This window comes from Pristis pectinata, chromosome 17 (genome assembly GCF_009764475.1).
Source record: "Pristis pectinata isolate sPriPec2 chromosome 17, sPriPec2.1.pri, whole genome shotgun sequence".
Taxonomy (NCBI): Eukaryota; Metazoa; Chordata; class Chondrichthyes; order Rhinopristiformes; family Pristidae; genus Pristis; species Pristis pectinata.
The window spans coordinates 33151553-33174110 of NC_067421.1; the positions used below are offsets into that span (position 1 = coordinate 33151553).

The 22558-nt window shown below is 40.1% G+C and overlaps 1 protein-coding gene across 1 annotated transcript in view; it reads right to left on the bottom strand.

The window, feature by feature from the left end:
• ptpn11a (protein tyrosine phosphatase non-receptor type 11a) overlaps positions 1-22558 on the bottom strand; it is a 42012-nt gene that overhangs the window by 9282 nt on the left and 10172 nt on the right. The window contains exons 4-11 of the mRNA XM_052032140.1: positions 21021-21213; positions 10286-10402; positions 8511-8624; positions 6696-6792; positions 6233-6312; positions 4696-4854; positions 3583-3714; positions 3310-3464 (exon numbers count right to left, since the gene is read on the bottom strand). Of these exons, the coding sequence (XP_051888100.1) occupies positions 3310-3464; positions 3583-3714; positions 4696-4854; positions 6233-6312; positions 6696-6792; positions 8511-8624; positions 10286-10402; positions 21021-21213 (1047 nt within the window). The remainder of the gene's footprint in view (positions 1-3309; positions 3465-3582; positions 3715-4695; positions 4855-6232; positions 6313-6695; positions 6793-8510; positions 8625-10285; positions 10403-21020; positions 21214-22558) is intronic.

The following is a 22558-nucleotide window of genomic DNA, read 5'->3' on the forward strand; positions in this document are numbered from 1 at the left end:
GGTTAGGACTCTTGGAAAACATTTTGCAAATTAGGTTGGAGTGGAACATCTATGGGATGTGACAAGCTATAAAGCTCGCTAACTGTTTTCCCACCAATAAAACCTGGCTTGACCCTATCGGAGACAATCCCCCCCACCCCAACCACCCTGCAGCTTAACAAGCCTCGTGTCTCCTTTCCAGTTCTGATGAAGGGTCTTCGACCCGCAACATTAGCTCTGTCTCTCTTCCCACAAATGCAGCCTGACTTGCTGTGCATCTCCAATATTTTGTGTTTTTATTTCATCCAGGCAAGTGATGGGTACTTCACACTCCTAACATGTCTTTTAGAGGGTAAAAAGACTTGAAGAATCACCCCTGTATACCCAATTCCTGACCTGCTCTTTTTGCCACAGTATTTGTGGCCGGTCCAATTAGGTTTCTGGTCAATGGGGATTCCTAAGATAGTGATGATGGGGCATTTAATGATGGCAATGTCCCTGGTTAGACTCTCATTTTGTTGCAAAAGATCACTGCCTGGTACTTAAAAGGCATGATTTGTTACTTGCCTTCAATTTCTCTGCTTATCCTCTTTGCCCATCACCCTGGCCTTGCCCAGTCCTCTATCCTGTTGGTAATGTTTGGGCCCAGTGTACTGCCCTGAAGAATTGTTTAGCTACAGTTATAGCTTGCTTTGGAGTTTGCTTTCCCCACAAGGCTGGGTTTTCCTCAGGGCCCAATCAATCCACTAGTAGTATATGACAATGAATGAATTGAATTGGCTGAAAAAGTGGCTTCTGCAATTCATCACCCATGTCCTCCATTAGCACGTTATGTCATTCAGCTCTATACTCCAGCCTTTGGAAAAGAGTTTAATTAGCAAGCTGCTTTTCCCGTCAGCTGAGCACAGGAACAGCAGGAGGACTCTGAAGGACCAGTTTTTAAAAATGCACATTAAGATCATGAGCAATGCTTCATTTCAAACAATCAATTCAGAAAACAGCAAGCAAAGCAGAAGTTTCTTCATTCTGATGACAGATGAATAAAGCACCTGCAGTTGAAATATTACAAAGTAATCTCATCAAGATGCAGTAGTAAATTTGTGATTACTTCCAATTTAAGTAGAAAACAGTGAGGTTGAGGGGTAGGGCCTTCTATATAATTTGACCACTTCCTTTTTCTTCCCCCCCCCCCCCCCCCCCGAAGTATTTTGTACCTGCAATAATTCTATTCTCCGCAGAGAAAACGAAGCTGAAGTAGCGCATTCTGTCATCAGTCTCTTCCCAATTTTCACATCTACCTCCTTGTTATACAGTTGAGGATCACTTTCAAACACTGCTCCAGAATAACCAGTTCTATTCCAATTTGTCTTACACAGCAGTAAAAGGACCTCACGATAACTGCCTTTCGTGACTCACAAGTCCAAGTTTTTCTAACCTTTCCCAATAACACTTGGCTCTAACCACAAGGATCCTTATTGCGGCACCTAGTTGTACAACTTTCTGGGTGACTTATTATTTTATAATGAATGTACAAAGTGTCTGTATTACACAGCATCAACATCACAATGACAGGTTTATAGGCTGCTCTGGCAATGCAGCTCAGTTTTGTTTATTTTCTTAATTGGTATTTTGCAATAATTGGACTTGGCAAGTTAAGTTTACCATCACTCCTTCAGCGTCTTTCTAGTTATTCCAACACCATTAAGATTAAATAATTGGTACTTGGCAGCAGAATCCACAGCTTGGGTCTAATTGAGGGTTTGAAACAACAAAGCCAATCGTAAATTATTATCCACTGAATACTTCTGCAGAAATATTTTTACTGCTGTGACTCTTCATTTGAGATGCAAGATTTTGCAACAAATGTAAAATTAAACAAAGGATTGCTACAGAGATTGAGGGAAGATAAGGTAATTGGATCACAGGACAGGAACTGCATTTTAAAAATATGAATAAAAGCTCACTTTAAGATGTAAACTTTACACCATTAATGGTGTGCAATAAGCCACAATCCTGCAGATTGCAGAACAGAACCAGGAAGGTAACAGGTTTGATTCTGGATTTGTGCATTAGTTGCAGAGGCAAAAGGAGAGTTGTAAATTGATAGCTTGAGAATGGGGGCAGGCAGGTTAACATGCAACCCCTCCAACACACAAACACATTAAATCCTGACAGGGTTGCAGAAAGCAACTGTAAAATTCACAGCTTCAGTGAGAAGGCAGTTTAAAAAAACATGCAGATAAAATCCACAGGTACTTGTGCTGTGGAATGGAGCATTGATTTTTCATAATCAGTGCTAGTGAGTTCTAAAAGGCAAAGAGACTACATTCTGCTCCAAGGAAAAGAACATTTGAAATAAAGATCTCATACCCAGTAATAAGCTCATTTCCTACTATGTTTAAGTGATCCCTGGCCCCCTGGATACTACAGAAACAGAAACTAACTACAGCAAGCACCTCAAAGCAATCTCCCCAAAGACCCTTCAAATCCATTGACAAGATAAGCAATGTTAGCACTTTCTCCCAGGCTAACATCCCCAGCACAGGCTCTAATTAAGCTCAGCCAACTCCAGTGGGCAGACCACATCACCCACAGGCCCGACAGCAGACTTCTGAAACAGGCATTCCACGTCAAGCTCCACCATTGCAAGCGATTTCCAGGTGAACACCATGTTCATGCCTCACTGAAAGAAATTATAACATTCTCATCAACTCATGGGAATCCCTGGCCTGTCACTGCTCAAAATGGAGGACCACCATCTGGGAAGACACTGAGCACCTCCATTCTCTTTTAGCTAGAGCAAAAAGAGGCCAAACTGATTAGTTTGTCTTCAGACCCCACACAGGGTTTTATCTGCTATCTCAGAACACTTATCTAGAGTGTGAGGAAGTCGTCCTCAATAACCTGCTCCAACCATCTACAATGCAAACTTCACAAAACCTGCCACATGGCAACAAAACAATTTCTTAGACCAGTCAATCCCTGACCTTACCTACAAGGAGAACTAATACAGTTTAAAGGGGAACATGGAGACATTGTGAATTCAGTTGCAAATTCCCCATTTTATGAAAGGCCTTGCATTCAAATGAAAAGAATAGTTTTGCTCTTGTCCCAATACATACTTTGTGGAAGCCAGTATTTTATGTTTGGTGTACATCACTCATGGCTGACAGAGTACACCAATGAACATTATTCCAAATTCACTTTCAAGTACTGCAAGTTTCCAGCATCATTTTAATGGTAATGTTTCAGAGATGTCTCTGGCAGAAGAATGGAGCATCATTTATTACTAAAGTTAAATCCTCTCCTTCAAAGCCATTTTTCCCATACCTGCAGTGGACAACGATTGGCCCAGTTTCTGGGATATTCTCCTGTTTGATATTAACTTCTTCGAGGAAATCCAGGACACCACCTGGATCACTGGGAACACCATGATCTGGCCACGTTTTGAAGTGATATTGCCACACTGTCCTTTCAGTGCTCCCCTAAAACAGAGATTTATATTTAAACCAGTCACTCTTCCAATAGCAAAAAGGGGACAAATTTAGGACAAAGGAACACATTCACACTTTGCCACACATCAATTTCTATCACCACTCTTACCTGTCCTACTTTAGAAAGTTTGAGCTCCCTTAAAATATAGTCATGTGCTGGGTTCTCACGAACATTCCTGACACGCATTGCACCATATTCCTTCAAGGACATCTCGTCTGGCCAGTATTTCACACACTTGCTCTGAAATAAATGATTCAGCATTTAAAAGAATTAAAATATACAAATCAAAATATAAAAATTCACTAGGCTGTTATGGAAAAGAATGTGCTAGGAAAGGCTGCGCTGTGAGACAAACAAATCAAGCAATTTTATTCCCAAGAGAAGATTCATGTTTAGGGTTCAAGCCATATTTGCACCCCTGCCCACACATCTTTATTCCCACAGCCTTGCAACCATTCTACCTCAAAACCAACAGGCTCTGCCCCTACAATTGGTGGAAATGAACCCATTCTCCACAGCCCCTGCATGTACCCCGCTAAGAATACACAGCAACACCAAAGCACTAAATCTCAAAAGGAGGAAAATTTTGACAGTAATTGACAGAGGAAAATCAATTGATCGTCATAGCTCAAGAACTTAGCTAGAAAAAGATTAAATTCAAAAAAGGTCTACAAGGGCTACAACAGGGAACAATTACGGTACCATAAGTAAACAATAAGCACTGGGGAATCCATTAGATTTATTATACTTCTTGCAGAATAACTGGGGAAAAAAATTGGGATTTTTAAAGGTAGGAATCAACCACATGCAACTACCACAACATTTTGTGGTACTAATTCAGATCAGCCAGCAAAAACAGGAACAGCAAATTGCGCTGGAAATTGTAGACAGAAGATAGAAAAAGTCACAATTCTTTACACTTCTGCTCCACCTCAAGCACCATCTCCCAAGTTGCCAATATCCACCAATGATTGAATGATTACTCTAACTAGCTGAATCAATGCCTTCAGAAGGAAAGTGGTCCAAGTAGATGCAGAAAAATAATGCTGCTAATACAGAGAGCTGTGTGGTATTTTTTGCAAGCTACTGCTGAACCAGGACTGAGCATACATCAGATGCTGATTATTAGCATGTCTCCACCCAGCTCATTACTTTCAACTACAGAATCTGCAGATCAGCCAAATGTGATTTTAAAAAAGCCTCATGTTCAATAAGACTTACTTTTCCTCTTTCCACTTCTTTTGTTGTCATGACAATTACTCTCGAGTTTTCTTGAAAAACCATCCTCCAGAAGTCATTCACTGTGTTCTGCAAACATCCTTGCGTGGCAATGTAACTCTTCTTTGGCTTTGTTGTGGTTCGATTGCTCTCAATGTCGTGCTGTGTTAGATAAATGAATACAATATACTAATGAGTCAGACCTGATTAATAACTGTTAGATTAATGAGAAAGAGTCACCAGCAAGATTAAGACTTTGCATCATGGACCAGAGGCACATTAGACAATCAGAGAAGGCAACAGTCTTACTTCAAAGATGCCACTCTATATCCAATTATAGAGGTAGGGCAATGAGAATAATAAATAACTGATGGGAAAGGTCTAACAGCTAACAAATTTAATGTTTTAGTATGTAAAGCACATCTATAACAGCCACTATTTCAATGTGCTTATGGAAAGAGGATTAACATTCATAGTGCACTTTAAAGAACTCACATTTATAGCCCCAAGAATGTCTCAAAATGCTTCTCAAAAGTAACTGCATTTCTCAAATAACTCATTAGTGTAAGCAAATATTAATTTATCGTGGTTTTTCCACAATAAAAGTCAAACTAAGTAACCTGTAAATTTATTTATACATTGTTGGTTTTGGGATGAATGTTAGCATGGTTGAGTTTTGATTTCACTGCATTGTGTTAAAGGTGCTATAATTTTCCAAGATGTTGCTGTGTATTTGTGTGCCAGCTGTGGTCCAGCAGCATGCCATTTTTAAGCCCTTCTTCAACATTAATCATCCTGAAACATAACTCTCTCTCCCCCTCTATGGATGTTACCTGACTTGGAGTATTTCCAACATTGTCCGCTTTTATTTCAGGTTTCCAACATCCACAATGTTTTGCTTGGGGTCCATTACTCCTAACTTTGTTTCCTAACCTCAAACTGATGCTTCTCTTATGCTTTATATGAACATTCTCTGCTTCTCTTATACAAAATGAACTTTTCTACAGTGCCAATCATGAGACATTATATTCAATGCCTTCTAACTATCCAAATAAAGTTAGATCTACTGGACTCCCTTTAGCTATCAAAAATCAGTCTATGCAATTTGCTAGAAACAGATCTGCTGGCTGTTAAATTATTCCACACATTGCTAAAATTCAATCTCAAATTACAAATGTTAGGACTTTATGTACAGTTAGAGGTAGATTAACAAAACCAATTTAACCTTATAGGTGTCATGGTGGCCACACTCCAGAATAATTTGCATCTTTTAAGAACTGATATACTGGTAGAGCTTTTCAATTTCTTTGTTCAGCAACCCAAGATGCACAAGATCAGGACCTAGTTATTTATCTGCACAGTTCTAATTCCATAAAGACCAAATCCTTTGCATAGTGATTCATTTTAAGTCTACTGTTCCTCTGAACATTTACATACTCACTCCCACCATTTGTAAATACCCACACAAAATTTGTCATATTGCCTTCCAATCATTCCATATAAATTCTATGTGGAAATATGCAAAGCACGAAATAGTCACCGTAATGAAATTAGCATTGATGTAATCGGAACCAGGTTCGGTCACATCTCCATCATGTAGGACCACTCGAGTATGATCAACTAGAAGGAAGAAATCATTGATATTAGGTGCCAAACAACTTAACACGGGGACATTGAAAATGCTGTTGGGAACTCCCATTGGGAGAATTTAGAAGAATCTTTATTCTTCTAAATTTATATTCTATTAATCCAAATGCTTCCCCTCCACCCACCCCTCAACCCCGCGTATTCACATTATGCTGTGCACCAAAATGGATGAAGTCAGCTGTGAAGATAACCAGCCAGAACTTACAATTCAAAGGCAACCAATTTAGGACTGGCAACCAGTCGACGATGAAGGTTCAGTAGTTACAATGAAACTTACGCATAGGAGAACGGAGGAGCTGGGGGTGAGAGAAAATATGAAATTAGGTACATGAGGGGTTAGGTGACTCCATACTTACAAGGCAGAATGTTCTTGTACCGGTTCTTATTTTTATTTTCTTGCCGCTGCCCATCCTTTCGGCTGTAAAGAAGCTTGCACTCCTGCTGCTGTAGTGTCTACAACAGAACACCATGTTAGGTAAGTAGCCAAAAACTTTAAATGGTACCACTGTTCCCTTTGACTTGCAGGGCTTGGAAACCAAAGGGCAGCCACAGTTACCGTTTATTATACAGGCATTCTGCTGTAAAGTAAATATTGTAATATCCAGCTGAGGGTAAATTGAGATGTGGCTGTGATGTTCTGCAAAAAATCAGATTACACAAAGATACTCTGCTGGGTGATGAGCTACACAGCAACTGGCATTAATGGAACCATACCAAGAAACTGAGGGAGGGAAAAACAGGCTGTAAAATCAGAAGGGTTTTAAAGCTTAAGAGATCAAGATTCTCAGCAATATTATTAATAATGGCAGTGTCTGACAGCAGTCAATCAGTTGGATAGGAACCAGAGGATTTAGACACAGTGAAATGTAGTGGCAGGAATGCAGATAGTTTGACTGAGGTCAACAGCTGACTGTCATTTCCAAATCACTCAAGGGATTTATGAACACTGACAGAATCCATAGAACATTATGATCTAGTCATGAAACATCTGCACTTTCTGTAATGTCAACCAAAATATACGTTAAGTAACAAACTGCAGTTGGAAAACAGTGCACAAGTTATCCTTGGAACCAAGCAACATTTTATATCAAAATATTCACCACTTATTTCTTTTTTGCAGAAGATGATTGGTTGGGCAGTTCCAGAAACTTCTATATTTATTTCAGATCTCCTGTAATCAAATCTTTTGCTTGCTATTTCCATAAATTAAAAAAATATATACACATAGAATGTGGGCATTGCATTTATCGCTTATTCCTAATTGACCCAAAGCAAATAATGGTGAATTACCTTCTTAAACTAAGGTAATCTGCCCGACTAAGATATACCTACAATGATTCCGAGTGGAGGGTCTGAGGATTCAGAACCTTCTTAAAATGAAGAACACCAACATCTATATTCCCAAATCAGAAAGGACTGTGACGTAGGCTGGAACTTGCAGGCACTGGTGTTTCATCTTATTGCTGCACAAATGCATTTTGTTAGTGAATGAAAAAGACACTAAGCTCCACAGAATTAACATTATCTACCACATAATTACTGGGGGTGTGGAAGTAGAGGGATTGCTTCCTTATACCTGAAAGGCTTCTTTTGTGATGGACAGGATAGAAAGAATAATTAACAAATCTACTTTCCTTCCCCTTTCTGTCAGTCTTCTTTGGAGGATTTATTTTTCCAGTGTTAAATTGCAAATTAAAGGAAGTGGTGATTGACTGACTGACCCCTACAGATCAAGGATGCTGAATTAACAAGAGATATTAAAATGACAAAAATCTCAATTACAAACCAGGAGGTAATTTTAACTAGCAATTCATTTCCCAGCACTGATGAATTCAGTGACCTTCTTATCAGCTCCTCTGATGAAGTCCTCAATCATGAGGATTTTTTTTAGAAAGCATTTAAGCACTTCAACATGAAAACATAGCAAACAATCAAAATGATCTAATTTACACATTTCTGAAAGGAATCCTGATGTCTACCAGTATTTTTATGTAAATGAGCAAGTCTAGATTTTAATTCTCTCCAAAACCTTTGATGTTACCATTCCACCAATTGTGGGATTGAAATCCTCCTCCCAGAATTGAACAGACAGTCCATGGATCCAATGAATACATCACTCATTCCCAGTGCAATTCATTTTCTCTCTCAATGGCATGGACAGAAACACATACCTCAAATTCTTCCCAGAATCCTTGCTTCACCTTGTCCATCATTTCAGCTGGCTTGCTCAGTTCCCTCACTCGACTTTCAATCTCAGCAGCATTAATTCGCGTTGTATTGAGTGGCTGCGGAGATGGGGAGAAGGCAAATTAAATAAGACATTCCTGCATTCTCCGGCACCTTAATCTGCATGCTTCTCCTCCCATTTTCTTTGACTCTCCAACACTGGGACATTTCAATATTGCACTGATAGATATTTACTTGGTGGTCAAGTACCCAGTGGAGAAGATAGGAGTGTCAAAAAGGCACCTCTTTCCAATCTTCATAAACCTGATGGGGACATGTTCTTACATGTCTACAGAGATTCAGAACAGACTTCCATAATCTAATTGCACTGTAAACTCCTCCCTGTAGAAGATTAATCATGACTGTTTAGAGCTGGTCACATCTCAAACCACGTTTCGACTTAAAAAGGTAATAACATTGTAATGCGTTGCAGAAGCCTGTGTGGGAACAGGCCTTCAGGGAGAGTGCAGCAGTAATCCCTTGTACTTTAAGCAATATAACACCAATAAATGCTGCATTCGCCCTGCAAGTAGAGTATAATTCAAATCACAATAAGGACACAGACTGTCTTATTAGGAATCAAACTGTGCAAAGTTCCTGAAGCAGTGCTTTCATTATACTAAATCTAAGGTTTAATTGGAAATCATCAGTGCTTTCAACACGTCTATTCATTCAGATGCTAAACAAAACGAGAAGAAAATACTAACAAAGGGCTCATTTTTTTCTGATGGACAGTACGTGCCTTGGTTCTGCTAATACAATTAACACCAACCGGGAGTTTAGCTGTTGCAGCACCCTGTCTACCACCCCCTGCCCTAGTTTTTTTTCCCCTCTCTCATCTGCTGTCACAAGCCATTTCTCCAGAAAATGCAGCAGCTTGCTCTCAAAACTCTGCCATTGACATTCATTAACATGCAAGAGTGTGCCAGCTGGGTCTGCTATTCTGACTTTTACCCCTATGCTCCATTGAGAAAGCAAATAATAAAGCCTCCGCTGTCTTTTGGATGAGTTATTAAACCGAGGCTCCATCTGTTCTCTCAAGTGGATGCAAAAAAAATTCCATGACATTGTTTTGAAGAGCAGAGTTTCTGTATCTTGGACAGTACGTTTCACTTAATTAATATCACTAACACAGTGCACCTGGTCGTTATTATAGTGAGTATGGCAGAGGTGCTACTGAAAATTGGCTGCTGTATTTACTACGTTCTAGGAGCGACTACACTTCGAAGTATTTCATTGTCTGTAAAGTGCTACAGGATATCCTGAGATTTTGAGAAGTGCTATACTGGGCGTGTAACCCTTAGAAGAATACATAGCTCAAGAATTTAGTATTGCAGTGGAATTGGAGTCTCGCATCCCACCATCTTACATTGCCAATGCACCCTCACTATTGGAGCAAGATCTTAAATATTTACTCTTGGTTCCCTCTAGTGGTAGAACTTCAACATTGCTATTGTACAGAGTTTTCAGTGATTCAGATTAGAGAACAATCAAAAAAACTGCAGATGCTGGAAATCTAAAACAAAAATACAAAATACTGGAAATACTCAACAGATACTCCACAGCTGTGGGAAGAGAAACAGAGTCAATGTTTCCAGTTAAAGACACTTCAAAGTCTAGATTAGTCTCTCTTAAATACACTATTTCTCACTATAACAATGCTTCCTTCAAGTCACAGCAGCAATTTTTTTGTTCCTCAACTGCTTGAGATGCTTATCACCTGTTTGAGTTGCAAGACAGTGCCCAGGGTCTCCACCATTGGGTTCTTTTTGTAGTGTTCCACCAGGTCTGTCAGGGAATCAAACTTTTCTCCTCCACCAACATCATATTTTCCATCCTGTATAAAGTAAAACAAAGAAGTAGCGATCATGGGGGAATTTTGTGTGATTGACTTTTTGGACATGACTGAATACACATATTCATCTAGCTAACATGGATGCAAATAGTAATCTCATGGAGGCAGGGAACACACCATATAAAATCCATAATAAAACCAAACAGCACACCTGCACAGACTTCCTTTTAAATATGTTATCTTTGACACAAGAGTAATCTTTTCACTTTAAAATACAATAGGAATTACTTAATGCCTAATAATTTTTAAAAATTGAAAAAGCCAAAATCCTGCATTGTCTGTATGCTTTCTTGTCTTGAACTTGCTGGGTTTCTCCATACCTTAAAATACACACTTGTAAGAGTTAATTCTTGATTAAGGGTCATGATATTGCTAGTGTTTTATTGTGTGTGGGGTGGGAAACAGAGGGCAAAAAGAAAAGGATGAGAGGCTCCAATCAACACACCATATCATAATGGTAGCAGTGGAACAGGCATCTCAGCCTTGAGTAACACTCCTGCGCCCAAGAGTGTATCCACCTCTTGCAGATCTGCTCCTTAAGGAGACTGGAAATTTTGTTGCATGGGAAAAAGAATCCTTCAAGTTAAATTAGTAAATTTGATCATCTGCTGTTTTGGCAACACTCCAAGCCACTAAATATCAATTTATTTTTGTGAACATGCAACCACATAGCTAAATTAAAAGCAGACTGCAAGAGGCACTCAGCCTGAAGAAAACAATGCTAACAAGCAGAATTAGATTCAATCCTGTGCTCATCTATGAGGAATGTCAATCGATGCCTGCAGTTCAGACTTAACAGGGTTTATTAACCATGACCAACAGTACAGCTGGAGATACTGTAGTAACAGCCGCTCACTGCCGTTTGTAATTATACTGATAAACTCACTTCATAATTATAAAGATACCATTGCTTGGGAAACAAATTTAAAGAAATTAGGGTGAGGGGGGCAAAGACTGGGACAGTGAGAGAAGAGCAGACATGCTTTTGAGTGCAAGCAATTGAGAGTTTCTTCAGACTTCAATGTTGCCATGGTACTGTCTGGAGCACAATACGATTTTGATAGCTGTCATGCAAGTTCTGTATGAAAATCCAGGCCACTGCAGTTTACATGAATTTTTTTTTCTTTACAAACTTCAGGCTCCAGGACAATGAATTTCTCTCTTCTGAATACCATTGCACACCTACATGTGAAGGTCTTTACACAATTTTCTTGAAACCTTTAAGTTTTATGAAGCCATCATAGATAATGGTACAGAATCGAAGAATAACAGCACGGGAACTCAATGACTATACAGTAGAGCCATCCGAATAATCCCGGTCACCTGCTCTCTACAAGTATTTTCTCCTCCAAAACTTGTCTAATTCTCTTTTGAAGATTACTACTGAACCTGCTTCCATTATCTTTTCATGCAGTGTATTCCAGATCATAATTCATTTGGTGAAGTTTCTTTATACCACATCTGGATCTTTGGCCAAATGTTTTAAATCTCAGATTATTGGCCCTTCTGCCACAAGAAAGTTTAATTTTATTTACTCCACTATAATCCTCATGATCTTGAGTACTTCTCAAATCTGTACTTAACCTTCCCTGTTCAAGAACCATCACAGCTTCTTCAGTCTCTCTACATAAATGAAGTAGGTCATCCCTGGTAATCTACAATGTCTACATTTTCCATAAAATGATTGAATTTGTACTCCAGATGAGGTGAAACCAATGTTATCTGAAAGGAACCACAACCTCCTTTATTAATAAAGACAAGCATCCCATGTGGATATTTTTCAAAGCTCAGCCTTCTCAACTTGTTCGATCATCTTTAAAAATTTAGATGCACCAAGTCTTTGTTTCTGCATCCTCATGAAAATTTATTTCTATTGCCACTCTTCAGGCCAAAGTAATGCATCAGTTCACACTTCCCTGTATTAAACTTTATCATGTGCCTGTACATCTCACTAGTCCCTGCTGAAGTCTGCTACAACTCTCATTTATTACATTTCTCCAAATATTGTGCCATCTACTAACTTTGAAATTATGCCCTTCATGGCATTTATATGCATATTTCATGAAATTACAGTATAATTAAAAAATAAATATCCCCACTTTTACCACTTAGATGTACAATCACACATATTTTAGGTTTGTGCAACCGTTAGAAGTTTATTGCACATTGCCTGCATGAGGATCAATGGTACATTTTCTGCATTTAAACTGTTCAAGCCTCTCCATTGAAAGTTACTTCCCCCGATTTCCTAACATATTATATAATTAGACCCAACTATTGTATAATATTTTCCAGGCTGTCATCAATAAGCACTGTCAATGTTTTTAAGCTGTGCACTTCAGAAATTCTAACACAAGAGCAGATCTGCTGTGAAGCTTCATTAGTCTTATCCATTATCCTACAAATGAGATTACAAGTCATTAATTTAGTTAAGTATTTGCTGGATGCTGAACTTGCAGCCCTCTGGACAATAATTACTTCACAAGTAGACTTTGAGACTAAGCAATCATTGCATTCTTTGCAGCATTGAAACAATTCAATATTAAGGATGTCACCTGTGTGCAACTCGGTAAGATAAGATCTTTTAGTCACATGTACATCGAAACACGGTGAAATGCATTTTTTGCAGAGTGTTCTGGGGGGCAGCCCACAAGTGTCGCCACACTTCCGGTGCCAACATAGCATGCCCACAACTTCCTAACCTGTACATCTTTGGAATGTGGGAGGGAACTGGATCACCTGGAAGAAACCCACGCAGACATGGGGAGAACGTACAAACTCCTTACAGACAGTGGCGGGAATTGAACCCGGGTCGCTGGCACTGTAAAGCGTTACGTTAACCACTACACTACCATGCCTGCCCACAGAAACAAGTCCTTCGGCCCAACTCATCCATGCCAACCAAAATGCCCATCTAAGCTAGTCCCATTTGTCTGTTTTTGACCCATATCCCTCTAAACCTTTCCTATCCATGTACCTGTCCAAATGTCTTTTAAATGTTGTTATTGTACCTGCCTCAACCACTTCCTCTAGCAGCTCATTCCATACATGCACCACCCTGTGTGCAAAATTTACCCCTCAGGTCCCTGCTAGATTCCCTGTTAATGTAGAATGTCCATTGCACTACCACACAGACTTGAAAGTGTGAAGTCCTTGTCCAGTGGCAAAGAGCTCCAAGACAGACAGCTGGAGAACAGGCTGTGGCATGGATATTAACACACGCACTAATGCATGCACCTGTTGGCAGGTAAGTACTCTCACAAACATACTGGTGGGCTGAGGCACAGATGCCCTTGTCTACTGCCTTCTCCTCACGCATGTACCCTTTCCTCTCCACCACCACCAACCCCCCCCCCCCCCCCACCGGCTTCCAATCTCCTCTCCTTCTGTATGACCCAACCCACCAACCTTCTCTCATCCTCAGTTCCACTCCTCCTCTGTTGCAGCCTTCATTCCTTTCCTACAAAAGGTCCCACCCTCCCCCAACTTTCTTTCACTGTCCATCCCCACCCCTCCTCCACCCTGAAAAAGCCTTGGCAAAAAGTTAATTATGCACAGCAGTCAAGAGTGCAGGCAAATTTTATTCAGGTACCCTAGCCAGGATGAGGGAGTTCTCTTTCATTTGTGGAACTGTTGACCAAGGGCCTGTTGTTCAATAGGGGCCCACCTTGACCTCCTTGGAAATTATGTCAAGTCTGCAGCCATCCACTTGATACAGTCCAATGCTGCAATGTGTTGTTTCCCAGTGTGCTGCCACTGGCTTTTTGAATCCTAGTTCATCACTAACCGATTGATGGGGCTGAATCTGGCCTCACTTCATGGAATACTGAGGCTTTATATGGCATTGGTCAGACTACATTTGGAGTATTGTGAGCAGTTTTGTGCCCCATATCGAAGGAAGGATGTGCTGGCATTGGAGACGATCCAGAGAATGAAAGGGTTAATGCACAAGGAGTGCTTGATGGCTCTGGGCCTTACTCGCTGGAGTTGAGAAGGATAAAGGGGAGATCTCATTGAAACCTACCGAATATTGAAAGGCCTGGATAGAGTGGACGTGGAGAGGATGTTTCTAGTAGTCTAGGACCAGAGGGCATAGCCTCAGAATAGAAGAACGTCCCTTTAGAACAGAGATGAGGAGGAATTTCTTCAGCCAGAGGGTGATGAATCTGTGGGATTCATTGCCACAGATGGCTGTGGAGGCCAAGTCATTGGGTATATTTAAAGTGGAGGTTGATAGGTTCTTGATTAGTAAGGGCAAAGGTTACAGGGAGAAGGCAGGAGAATAGGGTTAAGAGGGAAAAATTAATCAGCCATGATCGAATGGTGGACCAGACTCAATGGGCCAAATGGCCTAATTCTGCTTCTATGTCTTATGGTCTTAGTACTCACACCATGACCAGAGACCAATGGAAACATGCAGCATTAATGAATATATTAATGGGATTTTAACAAAAATAGTTATAAATAGGTACCTGTGACCCCAGTTTATTATACATAAATCTCCCTTGAGAGATCAATCCAGGTTGGTTGTAGTTCTTTTCGATTCCACAAATTGAATAAGAAGCATTCACAGACACCTTCAAAAGGGAACTGCTGAACAGAAGGTCCATCTCTCCTTGAGATCTCCATCATCATACAGACCGATCTTCAGCCAATTTGTTTCATTTTACACAATGTCAACAAATGATTGAGGGCACTGGATATACCAAAGAAGCAGACAAAATCCTAGCTGTAGACCTGCATTCAAGAACTGGCTGCAACTCTAGCCAAACAGTTTCAGCACAATTATAACACAGGCATCTACCTGACAATGTGGTAAGTTGCCCAGGTTTCTGCTGTTCAAAAAAAAGAACAAATCCAATCTGCCTAATTAATACCCAATTAGTCTACTCTCAGTTATTAACAAAGTCATTACAGAAGTGTGTCAACAGTGCTATCACAAGGCACTTGCTTACCAATAACCTGCTCACTGAATACCAATTTGGATTTCACCAGGATCACTGGGCTATAGACCTCATCATAGCCTTGCTCTAGACATGGACCAAAGAAGTGGGTTTCAGAGGCGTGGCATGTGTCAGACCCCAACATCAAGACAGCATTTGGCAGAGCATGGCATCAAAGAGCCCCAGTAAAACTGATGTCAATGGGCATCGAGGGTTAAACGCTACAAAGATGGAGTGTACCATGGAGGTCAGAAGTAGGTGTATTTGCTGATGACTGTCCAATTCCATCTGCATCTCCTCAGCAAATAAACCAGTCCATACCTGTATATGGTAAGATCTAGACAACAGATTCAGGCATAGGCAAGTAACATTCTTCCTAAAAAGTCTCAGATATTGACCACCTCCCAAGTCTAACCAACTCCCAATGGCATTCCCATTGTGGAATCCCCATCACCACTGATGAGAAGCAGCCTGACCAGCCACATAAATACTCTGGGGGAGAAAGAGCCAGAGGCCAGGTGTCCTGCGGCAAGCGACTCACCTCCTGACACCCCAAAGCCTTACCGCCACCTACAAGAGGGTACTAATCAGAGGGTAATGGAATACTTTTCATTTGCCTGGACCAGTGTAGTTCCAACGATATTCAACGTGACACTGTTCAGGACAGCACAGCCTACTTAAGTGGCACAGCATCCATCATCCTAAACATTCATTGCCTCCACCACTGTCACTATACCATAGTGTATACCATGAACAAAATGCGTTTCAGTTATTTGTTCAAGCTCCTCCAACATCACCAACCCATGACCTCTACCACAATAAAGGACAAGGGCCTCAGGTGCCACCTACCTATTGCCCTCCAAGTTGCACACCATCTTTACTTAGAAATACATCATTCCTTTGTTGTAAATCCTGGAACTGCTTTCTTTAAGGAATGCTGTGGGAGTATCTTCAGAAGGACAACAGCAATTCAAGGCAGTGGCTCACCATCACCTAGAGTAGGTCAATAAATGCTAACCTTGCCAGCAATGCCATGCCTTGCCTTGCCATGCAAGATGAATAAGAAAAAACTTGCCTACCACCAGCTAGGGTATATGGCCCAAATCAAACCCAACTGTATGCAACATTTACAACAATTTCAATCCTGTGGTAACCAAGTCAGTCAAAATTTCAAAATATTAATATTTAGTCACTAAACCTGGTTCAATTACTCAAGCGTGGGCAGAAGTTAAAACCAACATTGCACTATGAGCTTTAAATTAAACAGCTGTCAGATTGGGGGATTGGAGGGGGGCAAGGGGGACAGAAAAGGGTTCAAGTGAGGGGAAAATTCAAAAGGTAAAGAGAAAGAACAATGTAATGGTGTACTGTAAAGATATATAGGTTAAAAACACAGAACTTGATAGGTCAGGACAAGATGCACAAAAGGTTGTTGTAGTAAACTGGATTGAAGTAGGAAGAGACAGTATATTGAAAATAAATGCTCTGTAGTTGAATGTACAAGCACTCATGACAAGATAGGTGAATTCATGTCACCCAAGAAATGAGTTTAATTTAGCACCCACTACAGAGACATCATTGCAAATAAAGGCAGGGAATTGAATACTCCAAGGAAGGAAGGGAGAAAGAATGAAGAGGAGGGATATTTGGGATGGGGGAATAGAGGAGGGATATTTGGGATGGGGGAATAATAATAGGAAAGTAGGATCTTGGCTCAAAAGATCAGGAAGTAAAATCAGTTTAGGCAGAGATAAGCAACAAGGGAAAGAAAAAAAAAACACTTTTTCCACCCAGCTCCCTAATAATAGCATTACTGCTGGACAGTGCAATCAGTAACAATGCAATAGTTGTGAACAATTTTAATCTTTATGTGGACTGGGGGAAGGTTATCTACAGGGCACAATCATGGAAAACATTCAAGAGTTTCCGAGAATATATTTTGGAGCCAAGTGGGAACAGGCTACTTAATCTGATGTGTAATGAGACAGGATTAATTTGTAATCTCATTGTAAAGGATCCTCTGGGGAAGAATAACCATTCCATGATAGAAATTCATACTCTATTTGAAACAGGCAAACTTAAATCAATGAGTAGAATCTTAAAGTTAAATAAATTCAACTGCTTAAGTGGTTCACTAAAGTAGATTGGGAAAAATTAGATTATAAAGGTATGTCAGTTGATGTACAGCATCAGACATTTAAAATCGTAATTCACGACAAGATATATCCAATGAGAAAGAACTGTTTCACTTCAGATGCAAAATTGGCCTGGTGAAGGGAAGCAGAGATGGCAGTGGATGGGTGTTTTTCTGTGTGAAATCTGTAACAAGTAGAGTACTGCAGGAATCTGTGCTGGGACCATACATGTCCTCTGTATGTTTGCAGAAGATACAAAGACTGAGTCATAGACAGTGAAGATGGTTATGCAAGGATACAGTGGGGCATAGAACCATAGAACACTACAGCACAGAAAACCGGCCATTCAGCCCTTCTAGTCTGTGCCAAAACTTTATTCCGCTAGTCCCATTGACCTGCACCCAGTCCATAACCCTCCAGACCTCTCCCGTCCATGTATCTATCCAATTTATTCTTAAAACTTAAGAGTGAGCATGGATTTACCACGTCAGAGGGCAGCCCGTTCCACACTCCTACCACTCCGAGTGAAGAAGTTCCCCCTAAACCTTTCCCCTTTCACCCTAAAGCTATGTTCTCTCGTACTTATCTCTCCTAATCTAGGTGGAAAGAGCCTACTCGCATTTACTCTGTCTATACCCCTCAATTTTGTAAACCTCCATCAAATCTCCCCTCATTCTTCTACACTCCGAGGAATAAAGTCCTAACCTGTTCAATCTTTGAAAAATTGGGCAAAGCAGTGGCTGATGTAACATAATACAGAAAAATGAGTGGTAATGCACTTTGGGAGGTCAAATTCTCATAGCACATATAGAATAAAAGGCAGGGGCCTTGGGACCGTTGATGTACAAAGAGCCTTGGGGTGCAAACCCATAGCTCTCTGAAAGTGGCGACACAGGTGGATAAGATATTGAAGACAGCATTTGGTACGTCTGCCTCAATTGGCAGAGGCATTGAGTGCAAGAGTTGAGATGTCATGTTGCAGTTGCACAAAATATTGGTTAGACTGCAGATGGAGTATTATTGTGTAAAGTTCTGGTCACCACACTACAGGAAATATGTGGTACCAATACAGAAAGTGCAGAAGAGATTTACCAGGACGTTGTCTGGAATGCAAGGCTGTAATTATAAGCAGAGATTGGAAAGGCTGGGTTTATTCTCACTGGAACATGGCAAACTGTGGGGTGATCTTATAAATGTTAATAAAATTACAAGGGGCATAAGAAGGATGAATAGTGAGAATCTTTTTCCCCAGGGCAGGGAAGTCTAGAACTAGAGAGGACAGGATTAAGGTGAAAAGGCAAGTTTTTCCCCCACACACTGGGTGGTGAATATCTGGAATGAGCTGCCAGAGGTGGTGGTGGAAGCAGATGCAATGACAACATTTAAAAAGGCATTTGGAGTGATACATGGATAGGAAAGGTGTAGAGGGAAGCAGGCCTAATGCAGGCAAATGGGATTAACACAGATAGGTATCATGGGTGAGGTGGGCTGTGCATTTGTATGATTCATGGAAAGTGATCCATTTGCAGCTAATTAAAATCATTAAGGATGATATTAAATTGAATAAAAAAGGGCTTAAAAGTTGCAAAGCATTACACATCTTGAAAATTGGGAAAATTTTAGAAACCAGCAAATATACAAGATCATTGAAAGTGTTTCTTCAAGAGTATAAAGATTGGTTCTTTAGAAGTTGAGATAGGGGAATTAACAATGAGGAATATGAAAATAACAGATGCAAACAATGTTTATGTATTTTTCTTCATACCAGAGGTTATTAAAGAATACCCCAAACATTGCAAGGCAAAGTGATGAAGAACTCAAAGCAATTGATGAGATTGGAGAAAATTTGTAAGCAACCCAATGGGAATAGCAAAAGGAAAGTGTTTATGCACTCTGAATTTTCACAAACAAGGGGTCAGTGAGGCAAGAATAAAGACATAGCTTTATACTTGAAGAGTTGAACAAGTTAAATTGATTAATCAAAATTAAGACAGCCATGGCAGGACAAGTGAAGAGATGGAGCTGCAGCAGAAGTACAAGGAAGCTTATGCAAATCATTGAGATCTATGGCTTGTGTTTACAAGCCAACGAGCTTTGGCTCAGAATTGATGAGCTGGAAATGACATATTAGAAACTAATGACTAGGCAAAATCAACATTGTTTTATAAAAAGGAAATAGTATTTGACATTTTTATTAGCAAGTTTGAGGATATAACAAGTGGAATTGATAAAAGGAAACCAGTAGATGTGGTATACTTGGATTTCCACAAAGCATCAATAAAACATGTGAGAAAGTTACTGCACACACATTGAGGGCAATAGCATGAACAGAGGATTGATTAATTGAAAAAAAAATTTAGAGGCTGGAAATCTGTACAAGGGAACCAACTCTGAGTGAATGACTTTAATAAAAGGAAATGATTGTGAACCATCCATGTTTGCTGATGATATGTAGGTGGTAGGATAATTAATTTCTGAGGACACAAACCCATCATTGATAGCCAAGTGAGTGGACAAAAATACAGCAGGAAGAAGGGGTACAATATGAAGAAATCTGGTTATCCATATTGATAGGAAGGATCAAAAAACAGATTACTTAAATTATGCAAAACTATTAAACATTGCTTAGAGAGATCGGAGTATCCACTTACAAAAACTTAAGGTTTGCATGCTGGAAGAGCAGACAGTTAGAAAGGCAAATGGAATGGTAGTCTTTATGGCGGGGGATAGAGTACAAGAATAAGAAATTCTTTCTAAAACTGTACTTGGGTTCTATTCGACTTGAAGGCATGCAGAAAAGGCTCACAGGATTGATCAAGTTCAGGGCATCGTCTCAAGAGGAAAGATTAAACAGATTAGGCCTATAATCTATGAAGTTTAGAAAAGTAAAAGGTGATCTCATTGAAGCAAATAAGAGTTAGAGGGGGCTTGCCTGTGTATATGCTCACCAGGAATTTACCCTGGCAGCAAATCTAAAAGGTGATCTCATTGAAGCAAATAAGAGTTAGAGGGGGCTTGCCTGTGTATATGCTCACCAGGATATTTACCCTGGCAGCGTCTAAAATTGTATAGCCTTAGGATAGGGAGTTTCCTATTTAAATGTGAAGGAGTCCTTTCTCTTTGAGATTTGTGTATCTCTGGAATTCTCCACCCCAGAGAGCTATGAATGAGATTTACTGTGCACATTCAAGGCAGAGATGGATAGATTTTTGATTCATAGGGGAATCAAGAATTACAAGGTAACAGGCAGGAGGTGGAATTGAAACCAATGATCAGATCAACCATTGCATTGAAAGGTAGAGTAGGGTCAAGCGGCTGTACAACCTATTCCTGCTTCCCATTTTTCAAAACATCAGAACTTTAAACAGAGCAATTTCACATTAGAGTCACAAATACATCTCTCAGCACCAGTACTCTAACATAATGCACTTCTCACAGCATTGGTTACAGTTAACTTGCAAGCACAAGAAAGAGCCAAATTAACATTTGTTGCATGAAATAGACCACTTAAACTTCACTTACCTGGCATCGGATCATTACGTGAGTAACTTTTGGTTTCCCCTCACTGCTTTCCCCTTTATCATCCCCAGTCCGCACAGACAGAACAAAATCTCCAGGGTGGCTTTGACTCTCTCGCACTAGGAAGCTTCCTGGCTTTCCTTTCTCTGTCAGCAGCTTCTCTGCCTCTTTTCCTGAGAGGTGTCCATGGAACCACCTTTTCCAAAAACACATTGTTAATAGAGCAACTGAACAGTTATCATTTAATGCACTAACCAATTGACTGTGGCAAGTTCAAGTCCCAAGAACAATTACAGCCTGATATTAAGGGCAGCCCAAGAGCCAATTTCTCAGAACTTAAAACTAAAGTGTGAACTAGATGATTTCAGAAACAAACCCAAATGTCTCATTATATAGTACTACAATAGATGATTCTGTGGTCCTCCTGGCTGCATCAAAGCACTGATCACAAACAATGTTACTCAGAAACCTGGCACATGAACTTTATACAGAAAAGTGGAAATTGATCACTGGATGATTTGTTCATTATTTAGTGATATCCAAACAGCATTGACAGATTCCTAAAATAAAGAAAGTTGACTATTCAAATCTCAGTTGTATGTAACATATCTACACATTAACAAATCAGAGGTACAAAGGGGGGAAAAATTTGGACAGGTTGAGAGATAGGAGAAAGCTCATGGGATGGTCCATAAAGAGGTTAAATAGGAGGTCAGGAGATTAGAAGTCGCACATCATAAATCTTACGTCATTTTAAACCTTGCACTGGACAAATAAGAATCTTAACCAGGTTATTACATCACTTATGCATTGTCTGCGATGCTCCCTTTCAAATCAAGTTTTAAACAAAGACACTATCTATTCCCTCAAGCCAAAAATTATCCCCCATTACCATTTGGAGGAATGCAAAGGAGGTATCCATCTGGGATAGCCAACAACAATTTGTATTTACACGGCCTCTTTAACCAAGCAGAAGTTTTCTAGCCTAATACCAGGAATGGGTGGATTGTCTTAAGAGGAAAAGTTAGGCAGGCTAGGCTCATATCTGGTGGAATTTAGAAGAGCAAGAGGCGACTTGATTGAAACATACACGATCCTGAGGGATCTTAATGTGGGAGATGTGGAAAGAATCAGGGTTATGTTTAAAGTAAGGGGTTGCCAGTTAAGACAGAGCAAAGGTAAAATTTCTTATCTCAGAGGGTTTTTGGACGTATTTGTAACTCTATCCCTCAAAGAGCAGTGGAAGGAGAGTCTCTTGATAAGGGGTGAAAGATTACCCCAGGTAGAAAAGAATGCAATATTGACGTTACAATCAGACCAGCCATAATACTAAATGGCAGAGCTGACTCAAGGGCCAAGTGGCCTGTTCCAGCTCCTAATACTTATGTTAATATGCATGCTTATAATGCACTTCACACAAGTGCTAACAATTAAAAATTGATACAAAGCCACAAAGGGAGTGGTTGGGAAGGAAATAAAAGCCTGATCTGTATGCAAATTTACCATTACGTGTCTCTGTTATAGTGTGGACTATACTTCCC